Raw genomic sequence first — 17499 nt, 5'->3', positions numbered from 1 at the left:
AAAAAGGAGAAAGAGAAGACGCCGCTGAAAGGATATTTATCTCAACAGTTTGGGAGAATGTCGTCATTTCGGTGTCAGTTTTCCCCCCTTACTTTGGAGCTCATTCTCCCCCTCCCCCTTTGGAGCTCAGTGCTTTGCAGTAATAAATTGGGCAACTGAAGATCATCTTATTGCTCAGTTCTGGGTAGAAGGCAGTATGTAACAGATTAGATGAGATATAACTTTATTGATGCCTTTGGGAGGTTCCCTCAGGGAAATTAAGAAGCTATGTGACATCATATGTAGCATATGTAATATGCTACGACACGACCAGAGGTGGGTAGTAACCAGTTACATTTACTTGAGTAAGTTTTTGAAAAAATATACTTCTCGGAGTAGTTTTAAATCTCTATACTTTTACTTTTCCTTGAGTAGATGTGTGCAGCAGAAACTGTCCTCTTACTCCGCTACATTAGGCTACAATGAGCTGGTTACTTTTCTTCTTACCTCTTTGGTATTCTACGCCTCATTATTTTTATCCCCCCGCGTACGCCTCATTTTAATGTTTTATTCTGACAGAGAGAGAGAGACTTCCGCCAAAGGCTCTACCACCTGACTGTGTTCCACCAATCAGACGCAGCCGTGCAGTCTGGTCACGTGACCGTACTCGATCTCAGCGGCGGGACGGGTTAGCTTTAGCATTAGCAGTCGTAGCAAACAAACAAAGAAACAGATGAAAAATGTCAGAACCAACGGTGGGAAATGAAGACGCAGACGAGGCCTCATACTGAAAGCATGTTTACCTTACAAAGAGTGAGAAACAGCAGCTACATTATGTGTCTTCTGTGTCAACCAAAACAAACGCACATTTCAGCAGAAACTCAACATCTAACTTGAGGAAACATGTAGCGGGAAGTTTCCTAAACTCGTTTTTTCCCCCCATGGATAGGTGAATGTTTGTTTTTTAGGTTACATATGTTTTAAACATTTCCTAAGTATTCGCCTATTTTCTATTTAATTTAAGCTATTTTGTAATTAATTCATTAATTTTAATTTATTTTATCAATTGGATGAACTCTAATTTGCCTAAAGATGATAAGAGCATAATAGCAGAATATTAGTAATAATACTGTTGAACAGATAACAGCCACATGGAGACTGATTAAAAGATATCCAAATATCAGAACCATTAAGAACAATAGGCCAGGGGGTCAGATAGCATGTAGGGTTAGCCTCATTAGCTCCAGTAATGCTACCTCTGATGCTCCAGTTACAAACTCTTGGGTCCACGTGTGAAAATGCTGACAGGAACACAGATGTGTTAAAAACTAGGCTGCAGGGCAGCAACATCCGTGCACGTTCACACAGAGACCAATGAAGAATGATACGGCCGCTTTTCTCACTGTGGACACACAACCATGTTTGTTCATAGAAAATAACAGAGGTCAGACTGAGGTCAAACCAGTGGCGTCAATTCAGCCAAAGCTAAGGTATGGCAGGGTCACTATAGTCACATGACTACAGTATCGATCAATAAATATACCTGACCAGCAAATAATCACCACAAAAGTCTGCTATGTAGCTTATCTGTCTCACTCACATAGCTAACATAAGAATGGACTCGTCTCCTGTTAGCATTAGCATTAGCATTAGCGGCGGAGGTGCTGAAGTGGACAGCCTCATTAACAGCCTGAATCCCGCCTTCACTACCTGGTCCTCCTTCCTCTGCCCCCTTTTTTGGTGATAAATAAATCTAAAGTTTTCTGCTTCCTTTTCATATTTTACATTAATTAGCAAACAAAAAATCCCGCTAATAACATCAGCTTTGACCTCCAGGCTCAGTCATCTCGTGGGAGGGAGGGGGGGCTGGGAGATACCGCATTTCAAAAGGGAATACAAGTGTTGGGGGAAGATGATACTTAGATAAATTGATTGTGTTGTTCAGAATTTCCTTTTTTAGTTCATTTATATGTATTAAATAATAGAAAAATCAACATAAATTGACACAGAGTAATTCCATAAATTCATTTAACCCTAATCCCTGATAGGGGACATTTTTCTCCACTTGGGGTGTACTTTATCCTCTAATTTCACACTGTAAATAGTGATACTCGTCATATTTGGTCCAGTTGTGCATTTTTTACTATTTTTTTCGAATTTCAAACACACATCATATACAATGTAATTTTTCATTGTGTAGTTAAAAAAACTCCTCAATTTCTGAAAAGGGACATTTTTGTCCCCTTTTAAAACGACCTAAAAACATATATTAATATTTTTTTCCACTTTTTTTTTCATAAATCTTTTATTTCACTTCAGTTCTGATCATAACTACCAAGTTTTCAATTATTTTTAAAAAAAAATAACCCTTTAGATGCCAATTTGAACTTTTTAGCCCAAATTTTAAGCCTTTAGGTGCCAGTATTTTTAAAATATGGAATGCAAAGTGGAATTATTGAGTAGGGATAATTATGGTCTGGGATATGTCAATGATTAGCAACAACATTGATTTTTAGGGATTTTTAATTTTTTTGTTATGTCTGATTTGAAAAAAAAAACAAAAAAAAACAACTCCTTAATTTCTAAAAAGGGACATTTTTGTCCCCTTCTAAAATGATCCCCAAAATACCATAGTTAATATTTTTTTCTACTTTTTTTTTTCCAGAAATCTTTTCTTCCACTTCAGTTCTGATCATAACCATCAAGTTTTCAATTATTTTCAAAAAATTAAGCCTTTAAATACCAGTGTATATGAGGTAAACACCAATTTCTGTTAAAAAAAACCACACAAAAACTGCTGTATTTTCAATGTATGCAGTGCAAAGTGAAATATTCTATGGGGGATTATTAGGTCTGGGATATGTCATTGATGAGCTACAACATCAGTTTTTGCAGCTTTTTAGTTTTTCTGCAGTGGCAGATTACAGAAACGGCTCCCATAGACATCCATTATAATGAATGCAGCATTAAACTATGACACACACACACACACACACACCACACACACACACACACAGAGTTCAGGATTATTTGGGGTTTTCGGAGCTCATCCTCGCAGTGTGAGACTCACCTGGAGCAGAAGCAGCAGCATCAGAGGCAGGAGATGAGCCAAACCAGCGGGAGATGAAGCCTCGTTTCTGGGGGCCGGACCCTCCAGTCGCAGCCGAGGGCTGTTGATGCTCCGGTGACTGAGCTGGGGGCTTCATCTCAGCTGAGGGCGAGGCGGCTGCACCCGCCGCCATCACCGGGGGAGGAGGTGGAGGAGGAGGAGGGGCGGAGGCAGACACAGACGGTGACTGAGGAAGCACCTGGAAGGGCATGGGGGGCTGCGGGGTGCTGGGGCTGGAGCTGCCTGTGGAGGCCCCACTGGGAGGAACGATGGGGGACTGGGAGCCGGACGAGGGACTCTGGCCGTTGGCTGGACCCGGGGAGCCGAAGCCCTTACTGCGAGACTCCAAATTCTCCAGGAAACTGCAGAAATCACAAGAAACCGTCTCAGTGTAAATTCTGCTGTGGTCCTAGCTACGAAGAGAGGTGGAAAACTAGTGATTAGTTTGATCAGCAAAGCTATTAATTATATAAAAGCCCTTTTTATTTTATTACATCAAACTTAGAGTCAGGGAAAGTAGAAGCCAGGAGGATAATTGCATTATTGTGCAAAAGTATGGACACACCTTCTACTGAAACTGATGTCCTGTCTCGCTTTGGAGAGACTAACATATATTGTAAAAAAGAAAAATAATTTTGGTCACGTATGGAGCCCTTATATGGACTTTCTGGAAACTCACAACCTTGAATTGTGATTAACTGCACAAGTTCTGCAATTTGTGCACTGCTGTGACTGTATTGGAATGTAATTTTTTTTAAATTAATTATTATTTATCTACATTAGTATATTTTTTTTGTTTCATTCTATGTTTATTTATTTAATTTAATTTTTTGTATTATTATTTATCTACATTTGTATAATTTTGTCTGTTTTATTCTATGTTTATCTGTTTATTTATTTTTATTCTGTTATTTATTTATTTATATATTTATTATTATTGCCAGAGGGGATATAATGTTCATGTCTAAATGTCAATGTTTAAATCAATGAAAAAACATAATAAAAATATGTAAAAAAAAAAAAAAAAAAAAAAAAAAAAAACTAAGAATCAGGGAAATTATTTGGTGCTTGAGAATTCTTAAGGAAAAAACTAATAACTAACTGATAAATGTGTAAAATTCAACAGCTGGATGGTGGAAGCACAGCTGGTGTGTGTGTGTTTCCCAGCATGAGCAGCACAGGACCTCCTATGGATGCTACACAGATAAAGAAGATAAAAAAAAGTCCCTCTAGTGGCCGAGTACAGCGGGGCCAAAACAAGCTGAGAGGAAGTGACCGACCGTACATCTCATAGTTCTGATCCTCGGTTTCCTGCTGCACCGAGAGCTCCTCCAGGGTGGCGTCCATGTCCAGCTGGTTGGTTTCCAGCTGCCTCAGGAGCGTCTCTCTCTGCACATGTTCACACACACACAGGGTTATGATCGCAAAAACCTTCATTTTCAGATGGAAACGACGAGATTAAACAACTAACCTGCAGCTGAAGGAAGGGGATGTTGAAAAACCTGTGCAGGTACTTCAAGCCAAAGCCGTTCTTCATGGAGGACTCAGCATAGTGGATGTAAGAGGATCCCATCGGTCTGCAAAGGAGACGGTACATGTTTACCATCCAGCTGTCCCACAAACAGACAAGATGCATGTTTATGCTGGAGGAACTGTGGAGAACAGCCAGCTGACCATTTTCAATATATTCTGGAGCCGCCCAGCTATTCAGCCATACTGGCAAGAGATCATGCGGATAATCCAAAATATTTTTGGTGATGAAATTCACTGCTCTTTTCCACAATATTGCACAAAATTTACGACACAAATATCTTTTAAAAATATTATTAGCAGCCAGCAGGAAAGCTGTAACCCGGAAATGGCTGCAGGCTTTAACCCCCAACAGAGACAGACTGGATTAGATGTTGTGACAAATATTCAAAATATGGAAAGGATGACCTTTTCGCTGAGTCTACGGAGCGATAAGTATTCACAATACTGGGAAAAATGGATTGTGTTTGTGGCCACAAGAGATGCTCACTGAGCCATTACTGTATGAACCGAGTTGTATCATCAGCATAATGTCTGTATGAATGTGTAGGTGAACAACGGTTTGTTCTATGTTTTTAGACTTTCTTTATTGTCATTGCACAAAAAAAAAAAAACAGGTGAGTCTTGACAACGAAATGTCGTTACTTGGCTTCCAGTCAACAGCGCTAAAATTTTTAAAGCTACACAGTACTATACAATATAAATATGTACGGAAGTGCAATGTGCCAGCACTCGGAATAAATAAAAATATAAAAAATAAATAAAATGCGCTACTAAAAATATAAAATAAAAATGCACAAATAAAAATTAGGGCTGGGACTTTAGCGCGTTAATTTCGATTAATTAACTACACACATATTAGCTCGTTAAAAAAAACGCATTTTAATCGCACACTATAATTTTTTATTTATTAATTATTAATTTATTTTTTAAAAAACAGACGGATGGAAGCGTCGACAAGAGTGTGGTTGTGTGCAGATTATGCAACAAGGAATTCGCGTATCACCGCAGCATATCAAGCCTCAAAAATATCACCTCAACGCTAAACATGTAGCAGCTAGCGTGGAAGCTAACGGGGGCCCAACGCAGCTTAACATCCAAGATTCTATATACTGTGTTTTCATGCATGCTACATTCAGATTTCAAATAGGGATATGTTCTGTGTTTGTTGAAATATTGTTGAAAATGTAAATTTTCTAAAGGATAAAGTACATGCGATTAAAATGCGATTAATTTCGATTAATTAATTTCAAAGCCTGTAGTTAACACGATTAAAAATTTTAATCGAGTCACAGCCCTAATAAAAATATTGCTAAATATTGCACTCAGCCGTAGGGAAATTGCACAAACAGAAGTGTGTAGTTCGACCCCAGGTACAATGTAATACCTGTATATTGTATGTTGTTTCTTTCTATAAAAATAAAGTACAAAAACCCCCCAAAAAACAGACAAGATGCTTGAGTTCAGGCCGAGTCTGCAGGCAAGAGAACTGAAGCTAAAGCTAAAGCTTGACTGAGATAAGTCCCTCTGAATGACCGTTTTAAAGTAATTCTTCCACATTTTCAGCCTTTAAACACACAGTTTACCAGATTTTAGGTCTCATATCTACCTGTTCAGTCCTGCAATGAGGTCCCTGATGTCGTCGGGCAGGATGACGCGATGCTCCCCCATGTCCCGGTGGTTCCCCAGAATGCACACCGGCACGTGGGTGGGCACCTTGGGCAGCTCCTTCAGGATGTAGTTAAACGTCCTGGAATCAACAGCATCACAACACAGATCTCTGAGTGAGCGAGTGAGGAAAAACCTCTGGACAGATGTTAAAACTAGGAGAGAATGTTGGGATGATGAAACAGCTGAATACAAACAGAAACGGGTCAGATTTACTCTTTGGTCCTTTCACAAAGCCCTAAACCCAAGCTGCGCATCGGTGTCCAGTGTCTAACTGGGGGAAGGTTTTGAAATGGATACGATGCTGATACACATCTGAGCCAGCAGTGAATGTGGACCACAGTGCAGGGACACACTTTATCTTCATGTCTCACAGCATTTCTATTGTTTTCGCTGAAAACTGAGTCTTAAAAATGAATATGGATCGGCCCATGAGCCGCATTCGGACAGAGCAGTTCTAAGAGCGGTCCTCCTTTAATTCCGTTCCAATAGCCGCCCTTCTCTAGCCTAGAAATCTAGACGCCCCTAGCGGCCGCAAATGGAATTTGCTCCGGGGCCAGTCTAGTCACTTGTGGTCGTTTTACGAGGTTCCAAATCAAAACTTAATCGAGCCAATCAAATCGTGAGGAGCAGGGTCAGAGGCCGGACCTAGTGACGACAGAGGTGCGACGTTTCAGTCTGTAGTTCCAGAGAGAGGTAAAAAAAAAAAAAAGTCCCTGAGAGAGGTGAACAATGGCTGCGCCCGGCGAACAGGCTTATATAACAGCTATATTGCCTTCCATTAGCTAGCTCTCTTTAGATTTATAGGGAAACAAAGTAAACTTACATCTGAGAGCAATCCCCAGTCAATTGCGAGCATGATGTACCGAAGACGGTGGGCCGAACGGCAAAACCGGAAGTGCGTTGCTCACTGCGGCTAGCTTTTTAGCGACAAATTCGTGGGAACAAAATTGTAAATAGCCGGTATTTTGTCAGATTTTCAACACCTTGGGGGTCTAAATGACTACTTTCTCGCCTGAAAATGTTTCAAATGTTGCTAAAGTTATATATTTACAGAGTTTATAGCTTAAGAGTAATCAGCTTTTCAGGCCATAGACTACAAACCACAATGTACATTCCGTCGCGTTGACTACATAAAACTTCTTCATCGCTCTGATTGGTTGTTGCACCATCCTATTGCGTGGCGTTGAACTTGACAGACAGCCGTTTATCCCGCCCACACTGCTATCCAGCGTCACTAGACCCATGTACAGCTTTTTGCTGTACGGGTCTGGCTTGCTAGGCTAGCCCTTCTCCAGGGGAACTGTTTCAGTTTGCATTCCCACATGAGTCGCACCTTGACAGGGACTGATGCGATGCAACCGTCTGCGACAGCGACGTGTTACTTTAGCGCCACATTCAACAACAAAACAGAACAAAACAAAACCCGGTAAAAGTAAGGAGAGAAGAAAAAAACACGGGGGCGGAGCTACCAACCACCAAACACCTCCGTCAGATGTGTTCCTATGGAAACCAGAACAGACCCACCTGAGGAGAAGGAGCTGAAATGGTTCCAGGAACTGAGGGCCGTGGTCCCGAGTTCCTGTGTCCGAATGAGGGAAAAAACGGCCCCGTTCCTGAAAAGGTTCTAGGAACTACAGAAGGTTCCTACAGGGGGAATGTGGCTAATGTTTAAATCCAGGCTGAAAACAGTTCTATTTACACCTGAAAGTGTTTCATTTGCACTCTTTGCTTTTAATTGAATTAATTACTGATTATTTTTATGTTTTTTAATGATTTTATTTGTAATTTTATGTAGCTGTAAAGCACTTTGGTTTGTGCTCTACAAGTAAACCGGCCTTGCCTTAACAAGAGAGTCATTTTAAATTTAAAGTAGACCCGAGCGTGGAAGGGAAACCTATTCAAACACCTAGGAAAATGTGCCCCTTGTTTCCCAAGGATGCAGCAAACAGTAACATGAGAAAGTCTCCAGCTTTAGGCGGTGATGGAGCTCAGCTTCACAGCCTCATGCAGGCGGACTGAAACCTCATCTGCCCGTGCACACGGCAGCACTCAGTTCACCGATGAGACGGCGACACGAACCCGGGACTCTTACCACTGCTTGGTGATGTCAAACATCATGATGACCCCGTTGCAGTTCTTGTAAACGTCGAGGAACTCAGCATCCAGGGCCACCTCATCAGACTGAGACAACACACATTAACATCATTTTTATCATCAAAGAAAGAAAACATTGATAATAAAGTAGGGCTGGGCAACGATTCAAATGTTTAATCTAATTAATCACATGATTTCCCTGATTAATCGCAATTAATCGCATTTGTACGCAGAATCCAAAAATGAATCCAAAAGTAGTGTATAGCTTTTAGCATTTAGTTTTATTTTAAATGTGCTGCCATATGAATGAAAGTGCCATAACATTTGTTGTGCAAACACACTTTTTAATCCGGTTCCGCAGCAGACAGCAACAGACTTTTACAAAATAAAATAAATAATAAAACCTGCGTTAATGCACGATAAAATATTTGTCAGTGCTAAATAATTAATGCGTTAAAGCAATAATAACGCGTTAATTGGCCCAGCCCTATAATAAAGGAAAAGGAAACCCCCCCCACAGACTTGTGAGCCCAAAGACATGACAGCCATGTGATAATCACCTCTTGTGGCTCGTTCTCCAGCTTCAAATTGTCCCCGCGCCGTTTGCCTTTGCCTGAAAAAACAAAATGAAATTAAAAACAGCTCCATAACAACTTTATTAGTGCTTGATATTAGTTTATGGTGAGTAAAGCAAGCACAGCAGTTTAACCACTTTTCTTATGGAAAAAGCATCTATCGGTCTACTTTTAACACACACACGCTGCGGGCATTAAAGTCACGGCTCACATGGTGCAGGATGCTCAGACTGGAGCTAAAACACAGCAGAAAAATCAGCCAGATGGAGCCACACAGCCACGCTGAAAACAGCCAAAACCTTTAAAAGTATTAAGAGTGGGAGGAGGCGGCACAAGCCACAGTCTGCACACTACGGTAGCGCTCACCTACGCCTTCAGGAAGAGGGTATTTTTGGCCTGAGATGAGTGCAGGAAAGGTGCAAGAAAAGACAACATCAACACCGAGGACACGGGTACGAACGAGCAAAGACGAGCGTCTCTTTCGGCTCCTGAGATACTGCAGAAGGAGGATCAGAGGAACGCCTCACAGGACAGAAACACTCACCTTTATCCACCACGTCCCACACCTCCACCTTCACCACGTCGTCGGTGGCTGAGACAAACACAGAGTCATTATCAATCATCCAAAAAATCATTTTATTTTTAATTCTTATTTTGTTATGTTTTTTCATTTTATGTGTATAATTTATTTAAAAAAAAAAATATATATATATATATATATATATATTATTATCATCATTATATTATTATTATTTTATTTATTTTTATTATTATTTTTTATTGATTTATTTATTGTTATTATGATCATCAATACTTTAGCTGTATTCTCCACGTTCTTAAGTCTTGGGCCAATTGTCTTTCTTTGGAATAATAAGAATAATCTAATCTAATAAGATTGTATCCTCTGAAATATTTCTGTTGGACTTATTGAAATGAAAATAAAAATTTGATGGTAAATAAAAAAAAAAAAAAAAAAAAAAAAAGAGAATCTGATGCACAGGAGACGGATCTGGATCTAAAGCTCTGAGTGGGAGTGGTGAGAGACGCCTGTTTGGGTGAGGAGGAACTAACCCAAACACCTACACAGCTACTCTAAAACTAGGGCTGAACGATATATATCGTTATTGTATCAATATCTAGATATGAACATTCAAGATATTAATATCGCAAATTCAACGATATCAACGATATATTTCCCCGCATGTGCAGCTCAGGCAGTCGCAGACATCGGCTGTGTTTGAAACCGCATACTTCTCCTACTACTCCTACTGACTTTTTTCCCGGATGCATACTAGATTTGCCGAAATGTTGAGTATGCATCATGAGGTTACTACTCATACTCAAACTACCCAAGATGCAGCGTAACGTGACGTCGCCGATCGTCATTTCCTGTCAAAACGGCAGTTTCAAGCTAGCTACAACGAGGGTAGGTTCACTTCCTGTTTTCAAAACAAAAGCACCAATTGTATGGTAATGGCTTTCCCTATGATAAAAGGCAACGGGTATTTTATTTTGTGAAAATAACCGGAAGTGCATTGCTCACTGCGGCTAGCTTTAGTAGCACCGAATTCGTCGGAACAAAATGGTAAACAGCCGGTATTTTGTCAGGTTTTCAACACGTTGTGGATCTAAACGACTACTTTCTCGCCTGAAAATGTTTCAAATGTTGCTAAAGTTTACAGAGTTTAGAGCTTAAGCGAAATCAGCTTCAGGCCGGCTGATTTCAGCTTGGGCAGGAGCGAAATGCATTGTGGGTAAACGCTCTGCATACTGTCTGATCGATGAGTATGCAGTATGCAGTATGGAAGTATGTAGTATGCAGTATGGAAGTATGTAGTATGAACATTTGACGGATTTAGTGGCAAAAAAATAAGTCGTTCTTCATTATTTGGAGGCATTTTGGATTCAGAAAAGAGGCTGTGAACCAGAGCGTAGTAAGGCAGCACAACATGTTCCACCACCTGAAACAACACAAAATGGTTCGGACGCTGGACAAACGTTACAAAATACCACCCCGAACATGTGTGGCCATTCCAAAAATCTGTAATGAACGTAAAATGAATGTTTAACCACGAACCTGCGGTCGAGCCGGACGACTGAACCTCACACCAGTTTAACAGTTTTATAACAATAAAGACCCGTTTTTTTATTTTTCAGAAAAATGCTTAGTTTTCACTGAACCCTGAGTCGTATCGTATCGATATCGAGATATCTGGCATGAATGTCGAGATGTGAAATTTTGTCCATATCGTTCAGCCCCATCTAATCTAATCTAATACAATCCAGTTTTATTTCTAAAGCACTTTACAACAACCTCAGTTCACAGAAAAATAAATAAAAATTAAAAGAAGAAAATACAAGAATAAATTAAAAGACAGAAAACATAAACACATAAAAGACATTTAAAACAATAAAAATACTAAAAATAGTAATTATATATTCAACATCTCACATGGGGTCGAAATCTAAAACTATCTAAAAACTACATCCTAATGCTGCTGCTTTACCTTGATATGGAGCCACTGAAATAAAACCACCAGGCACAAAGATGTCAAACAGTGAATCCAGACAGAAACATTCAGATAATAATAATAATAATAATTATAATAATAATAATGATGATAATGAGAATGATAACCGAGCAGCGGCGCTCGCAGGCGACTTACTTTTGTAGTTCCAATGAATACTCGTGACCTGGATCTCCTGCGTGGGGATGTAGTCCTCCACAAACTTCTTGCCCTGCAGCCGATGCCACAAAGTGCTCTTTCCCGTGTTTCTGTCTCCTCGGATGACGATTTTCACTGGAGTGAGAAACACATTGGAGGTTTGTTTGTTTTATTCAGTCACACAACAAATGTGTTCAGTACAATCATAGCATTTTTTAAGTGACTGAAAAGGCCTACAGGCGTAATGCTTATATTTAAGCCTGTCCTGTTGAACAAAATGAAGCTACTCATCAACCTATATTTTTTACAAATACTAAATTAAGAAGAAAAATAATAATAGTAAAAAGAGAAAAGACAAAAAAACAGAATTGCATCCAATAAAGTAAAAAAAATAGAAGAATGAAGCAAAATCATAAATAAACACATAATCCTTCACAAATTATAAATACTCCTCAAAAATTGCTTTAGAAACCATCCTTCTGAAAACCAAAAAATGTAAATAATATAAAAAATGATAAATAATAATAAATAAATAAATAATAAATGTACAATTTCTTACATTTATATTGGCATCGTTCCATAATGAAAGCCCAACAACAGATATGCATCTCCAGTAAATTTGCATATGTCTCTCAAACCTTTGTACGCTAACTTTGATTTAGCTCGATACATTATTCGCATTATTTTGTAATATACCAGATCATTGAACTTCATAAACAGTGGGGGAGTATGTGCTTAGTTATCAACCTTATTAACAATCCGTACGGCTCGTTTCTGTAGGAGAACGGTTGTTGTTTTATATGTGGAGACCCGGACTTCCACACAGCATGATGTGTAAGGAAGTATAAGTGAGCAATAAATAATACGTAAGGCCTTTATAATTTAATATTTTTCTTGATTTGTACAGAATTGCTACTGTCTTCGAAATCTTTCCTTTGATATAATTAATTTCCATGTTAATTTATGGTCAATAATCACCCCTAAAAATGTTATCTCTGTCACTCTTTCAATTTCAGCCTCACACGTTTTTAATTTCATGTCCTTTTCAAATTCTTTTCCATGTCCAAAGAGCATACATTTTTTTTTTCATGTTTTATTGGGGTGAAAGCGAACGTTTGCTTCAGATGTGTGGCACACGTCTCTTACTGTTGTACTGCACTCCTTTGGCGAAGCGCCTCTGCAGACTTTGGTTCATGGACTGCAGGCCGGCGGGGATGTTCTTGTCCCTGAGCTGCCCCGGCTCGGACCCCACCAGCTTCTTCAGAGCCGAAAACATGTCGAGGCTTCAGGTGGCGGCGGCGGCTAAAGAGCGAGACTCCGATACTCCGCCCGACGACTCCACGCGTGACAACGGAAGGAAAAGTGTAGCGGCGTACTCCTGCTGGCCGAGGAAGTCAAAGCTCCATGCTCGGAGGAAATATCAGCTGAAACGACCTCGGCTAACCTTCTCTTTAAATCAGACGAGCTGCGCTCCCAGTCTGCCCGTCAGCGGGGAAGAGGATCACCATCCTGTCATGAGACTCATCTGGAAAACAAACAATTAGGATTAGAGTTCTGCTCGCTTTCTGTGGGCTTCAGACTCCTCACGACTCTGCAATCATGCAGCTGATTCGTGCATCAAATGACTCTGAAGCTGCTCATTTTATGCCTAAAGAGGACAGCCCGAGTTAATTAAAGTACCCAAATTACTTTCTTTTCTAGTTCCACAGCAGACAGCAACAGACTTTCACAAAATAAAATAAATAATAAACAGGGGTGGTTTGTGGCGTAGTGGGCTGAGCAGGCGCCCCATGTACAGAGGCTATAGTCCTCGCTGCAGCTGGCCCCGGTTTGAGTCCTGCATCTGGCAGCCCTGTGCTGCATGTCCTTCCCCCTCTCTCTAACCCCTGCTTCCTGTCTCTCTTCAACTGTCCTATCCATTAAAGGCATAAAAGCCCAAAAATAAATAAATAAAGTACCCGTCACCTCCGTGTGGAAAGCCTGGCTGCGTCCAGCTCCAACATGTCGCTGTTTTCGACTCGCTTTGATCATTCTTGTGTCGCACAAAATACGAGAATACAGCAAATAATTTCTGTTGACACATCAGCACAAAGCGCTCCTATTCTATTAAACTGACCGTGCATTCAACCACATGTCATTTAAAGGGATAGTTCGCCTCTTTTGACATGAAGCTGTATGACATCCCATATCAGCAACATCATTTCTGAACATCTTCTTACCCCCTGCTGCGTCCTGTGAGCAGAGTTCCAGCCTCGTTTTGGTGTTGATGAAGGTAGTCCGGCTAGTTGGCTGGGGTTTAAAAAATAAAGCGTTTTGCTTCTCAAAACAATATGCGTTCAAAAGAGTAATACATTTGCATCACAAAACGCTTTATTTTTTAAACCCCAGCCAACTAGCCAGAACTACTTTCACCAACACCAAAACGAGGCTGGAACTCTGCTCACAGGACGCAGCAGGGGGTAAGAAGATGTTCATAAATGATGTTACTAATATGGGATGTCATACAGCTTCATGTCAAAAGAGGCGAACTATCCCTTTAAGAAGGGATCACAATGGGACATAAAGCACAGATGAGGCTGTGTTGCTGATCAATCTTCATGTGATTAGGTCTTCTGGCCTCATTTGCACTCAAAGAGTGAAGAGTTAACTTTGATGTGTGGGCTCAGGGTTCAACTGGGAAACCTTTCAGGCTGGTCTTTACATTTTATTCAAGTAAAACCAACAAACTGATATATATATATTTATATTTAAGTGTTGTTTTTTTTCTAAATGTAGAAAGAAGCCCCAGAAGACTGCAGGCCTGCTGTGATGCTGACCTCTTTTAAAGACCATCCGGCACAACGTTTAACTTCACATTTCACTGAAGGATTCTGATTTTTCTTACTGTTTCCCTCGTCTTTGCTTTTATTTTCTAACTTTTTTCTTCTTAATTTCCTTTGCCAGCATCTGACCTCCTCTCAGCATCCATCTGGGGGATACTTTTGTGTTTTTCATCCAAAAGCTCAGCGCTTCTGAGACGCATTTAGGCAGCAAAAAAGGCAAGATGATGGTGATATCAGCTGACTCTCTTTACACTGGGTCCATTGATTATGAATTAGCAGTCTTCTCGTTTTTGGGCAAGGGAAATATAATATTAGAGCCGGATTGTTGATGCATGCAGCTGGGTTTTTACAACATGTCTCCATAACCCTGCAAGGGGAAGCGCTACTTTTCTTTTTCCCAGGAAAGCATTACTATAATCACCATCAGTCACAGCTTCGGGAAGCACTCACATGACACTATCAGCACAGTGTGCGAGTCTGTTCAACGGGAACAGAAACCTAGCTTAGCTGAGAAACGCTGCCTGTACTAACAACGCAGTTCACCATTATTGTGCTTTTAATGTGAATATTCCACTAGCCGTCATGTAGCTAGCATTAGCTTCCCGAACATTTCCCCATCCGCTGGTTTTAAGAATGTAATTCTTATAAAAAAGTAAACCAATCTACATGGCATATCAAGGTCAATGCAGCCTTTAAAGAGTGATGAGGCAGCCTGGGTTACTGCCTCCTGTTACCCTAGCTAGAAAGGTAACGTTATCCCTCGGCTCAGTGTTAGCTAGCCGTGGTTAGCTTAGCTTAGCTTAGCTTTCCATTAAATTCCACGTCATCTGGTCGAAATGAGCTCCGTGTCATCAGCCAAAAATACTCACAGTTATCTGATAAAAATGAGAGCACGTAGTCCGGACATCTTTCCCCCCAAAACCGTCTGTCAGACATCCATCCCCGCAGCGATACAGCGGCGCTGAGAGCAGCCGCATTCCTTCGCAAAGACAAGCAGCAGCTCCCGGTCCTGACGGAAAGTGAAGGCGAAAAAAAATGGCGACTTCCGCCCGTACTTTCAAAATAAAGCTCCAAGATTGTATAACAAATATAAACATTTTAAAGTGAATGTTGGAGCTATTTATTCCTATCTTTCTTTACTTTGAATTTTGTTTAAATTTATTCTTGGGTTACTTTATATTTTGGGGGGTTATTTACAGAATTTATTTGAAGATTAATAATTGTTTGTTTTTTGTTTCTTTGTTTTAAGTTGGGCAGAATAACTGTGGGTCCATTCCCCATAAATACAGGGACTGGTATTGGACCAGCATGGATTGGGGTGGAGCTATGTTTTTTTTTTTTTTACCAGATCAGGAGAAGCAGCAGAGAACAAAGGAATGTTGAACCTGTATCATTTGCTTGACAACTGGAAAGTAAACCTTCAAAACGCAGTTTCAGGTATTGGACATTGGACTTCTTTTCTTTGCCTGTGTACGAAACCCAACCGCAGTCCAGTAGTGGCACGTTTCAAAGGATGTTTGATTTGACAAACAATTGCCACTACAGTGAATAAATGTTAGAAGTTATTGTATTATCTTTTGTATCTTGTATTATATTGTTATCTTTTCTATTATTAGTATTTCTATATAAATCGATATGAAATGGTCAGTTCTCTGTTTGTTTTATCTCCTTAATACCATCAGTCAATTTGAATTCATCCTGCTGAAAAGGAACATTTTCCATCACAGGAATTAAATTCTAAGTAGGGCTGTGCAACGATTAAAATGTTTAATCTAATTAATCACATGATTTCCCTGATTAATCACGATTAATCGCATTTGTACGCAAAATCCAAAAATGAATCCAAAAGTAGTGTATAGCTTTTAGCATTTAGCTTTATTTTAAATGTGCTGCCATATGAATGAAAGTGCCATAACATTTGTTGTGCAAACACACTTTTAACATCAGCATCTTTCTGTAGTTTTTATGTAGAAGCCTCGCTCCACTGTCTGTTTCCTTGAATGACTTGCTGCTATCAGTTGTGTGTTTTGCCTTTAAGTGATATTTTAGACTGGAACTACTACGCTGAGAAGACAATTCAACTTGGCAGTGTTTACAGATGACTTTGGTTCTGTCGACTCCGCCGTCTGGAAGACCCGGACTGATATCTTTTCTATGTTTTGCTGTGAGTAAGATGTTTGCTCAGTGAATATGCAAATCATTGCATTCTGTTTGATTCATATATTAATCAGCATCCCACCTTTATTTTGGAAATGGGGTCACAAAATAAGATTTCCAAGGCCCGGAAAGCTCTTATTGTGAAGGTAAAAGGATGTTGGAAGTTCCCTCTTTGTCTTGATCCTGGGGTCTTTAATCTGCTGCAAACAGTGATCCCAAAGTCCCAGTCTGTTTAAACTCTTATACATTAAATATGCAGCATCATGGAGACTCTCAGAAATGGAGAGCATGGCTCCAAAGTACAGGGCCACGATCCTGCTCACAGCACATATCATTTAGGGTCAGAGTGTTCTCTGTCGAGGCGATGATGAAGACTTTGAGTAAGTCTCAGACAGAGATTGGGCCATGGAAGAAGTACACACTGCTTTCGTCTCATTAAAATGAATGCAAACATAGCATTAACTGCACAGTATGCATCAGTGAGTATGGATATAAAACCGCTCACTGAGCAGACGGGATTATGGTCCTATTATCCGTCTGGTTTACACTCAAAGTTTACTGCACCACCCAGTTAACAAACACCAAAGCTCTTTAGTCATGTTCCACTCCCAGTAGAGAGTGTCCTCAGGACATTTTAATCGACTTGTAAGACGCTGCATGAAAGAAAGGATTCACCTTATTTAAAGTTTTCTGCATGAACCTGCAGTGTGAAACGTATCTAAAGCCAGTTTCTGCGTTAAAGGACTAAAGCAGCAACAGCTTTGACCTCCGGCAGTTATTAACCACCTACGGACTAATTCAGCCCCTAAAGTTTGTTCTCTTTTAAAGTTTTGGTCACAAAGGCGAGGCACTCTCATGGCCTTAACTTGGCATGCGGCATGAATTCTACATTTGGT

General features: G+C 40.1%; 1 protein-coding gene across 2 annotated transcripts in view; it reads right to left on the bottom strand.

The window, feature by feature from the left end:
* rabl6b (RAB, member RAS oncogene family-like 6b) overlaps positions 1–15461 on the bottom strand; it is a 29381-nt gene extending 13920 nt beyond the window's left edge. The window contains exons 1-11 of one of the 2 annotated variants that reach the window (XM_075467120.1): positions 15316–15461; positions 12771–13149; positions 11625–11759; positions 9503–9550; positions 9325–9354; positions 8944–8996; positions 8382–8470; positions 6228–6368; positions 4560–4665; positions 4374–4477; positions 3050–3450 (exon numbers count right to left, since the gene is read on the bottom strand). In XM_075467120.1, the coding sequence (XP_075323235.1) occupies positions 3050–3450; positions 4374–4477; positions 4560–4665; positions 6228–6368; positions 8382–8470; positions 8944–8996; positions 9325–9354; positions 9503–9550; positions 11625–11759; positions 12771–12900 (1237 nt within the window). In that variant the 5' untranslated portion in view covers positions 12901–13149; positions 15316–15461. The remainder of the gene's footprint in view (positions 1–3049; positions 3451–4373; positions 4478–4559; positions 4666–6227; positions 6369–8381; positions 8471–8943; positions 8997–9324; positions 9355–9502; positions 9551–11624; positions 11760–12770; positions 13150–15315) is intronic. The other variant, XM_075467119.1, reaches the window with a different exon arrangement.
* Positions 15462–17499: the final 2038 nt, after the last annotated feature.

The sequence above is a fragment of the Odontesthes bonariensis genome, chromosome 6 (genome assembly GCF_027942865.1).
Source record: "Odontesthes bonariensis isolate fOdoBon6 chromosome 6, fOdoBon6.hap1, whole genome shotgun sequence".
Classification (NCBI taxonomy): Eukaryota; Metazoa; Chordata; class Actinopteri; order Atheriniformes; family Atherinopsidae; genus Odontesthes; species Odontesthes bonariensis.
The sequence above is the reverse complement of the archived record's forward strand: the minus strand, read 5'-3'. Positions and strand labels throughout refer to the sequence as shown.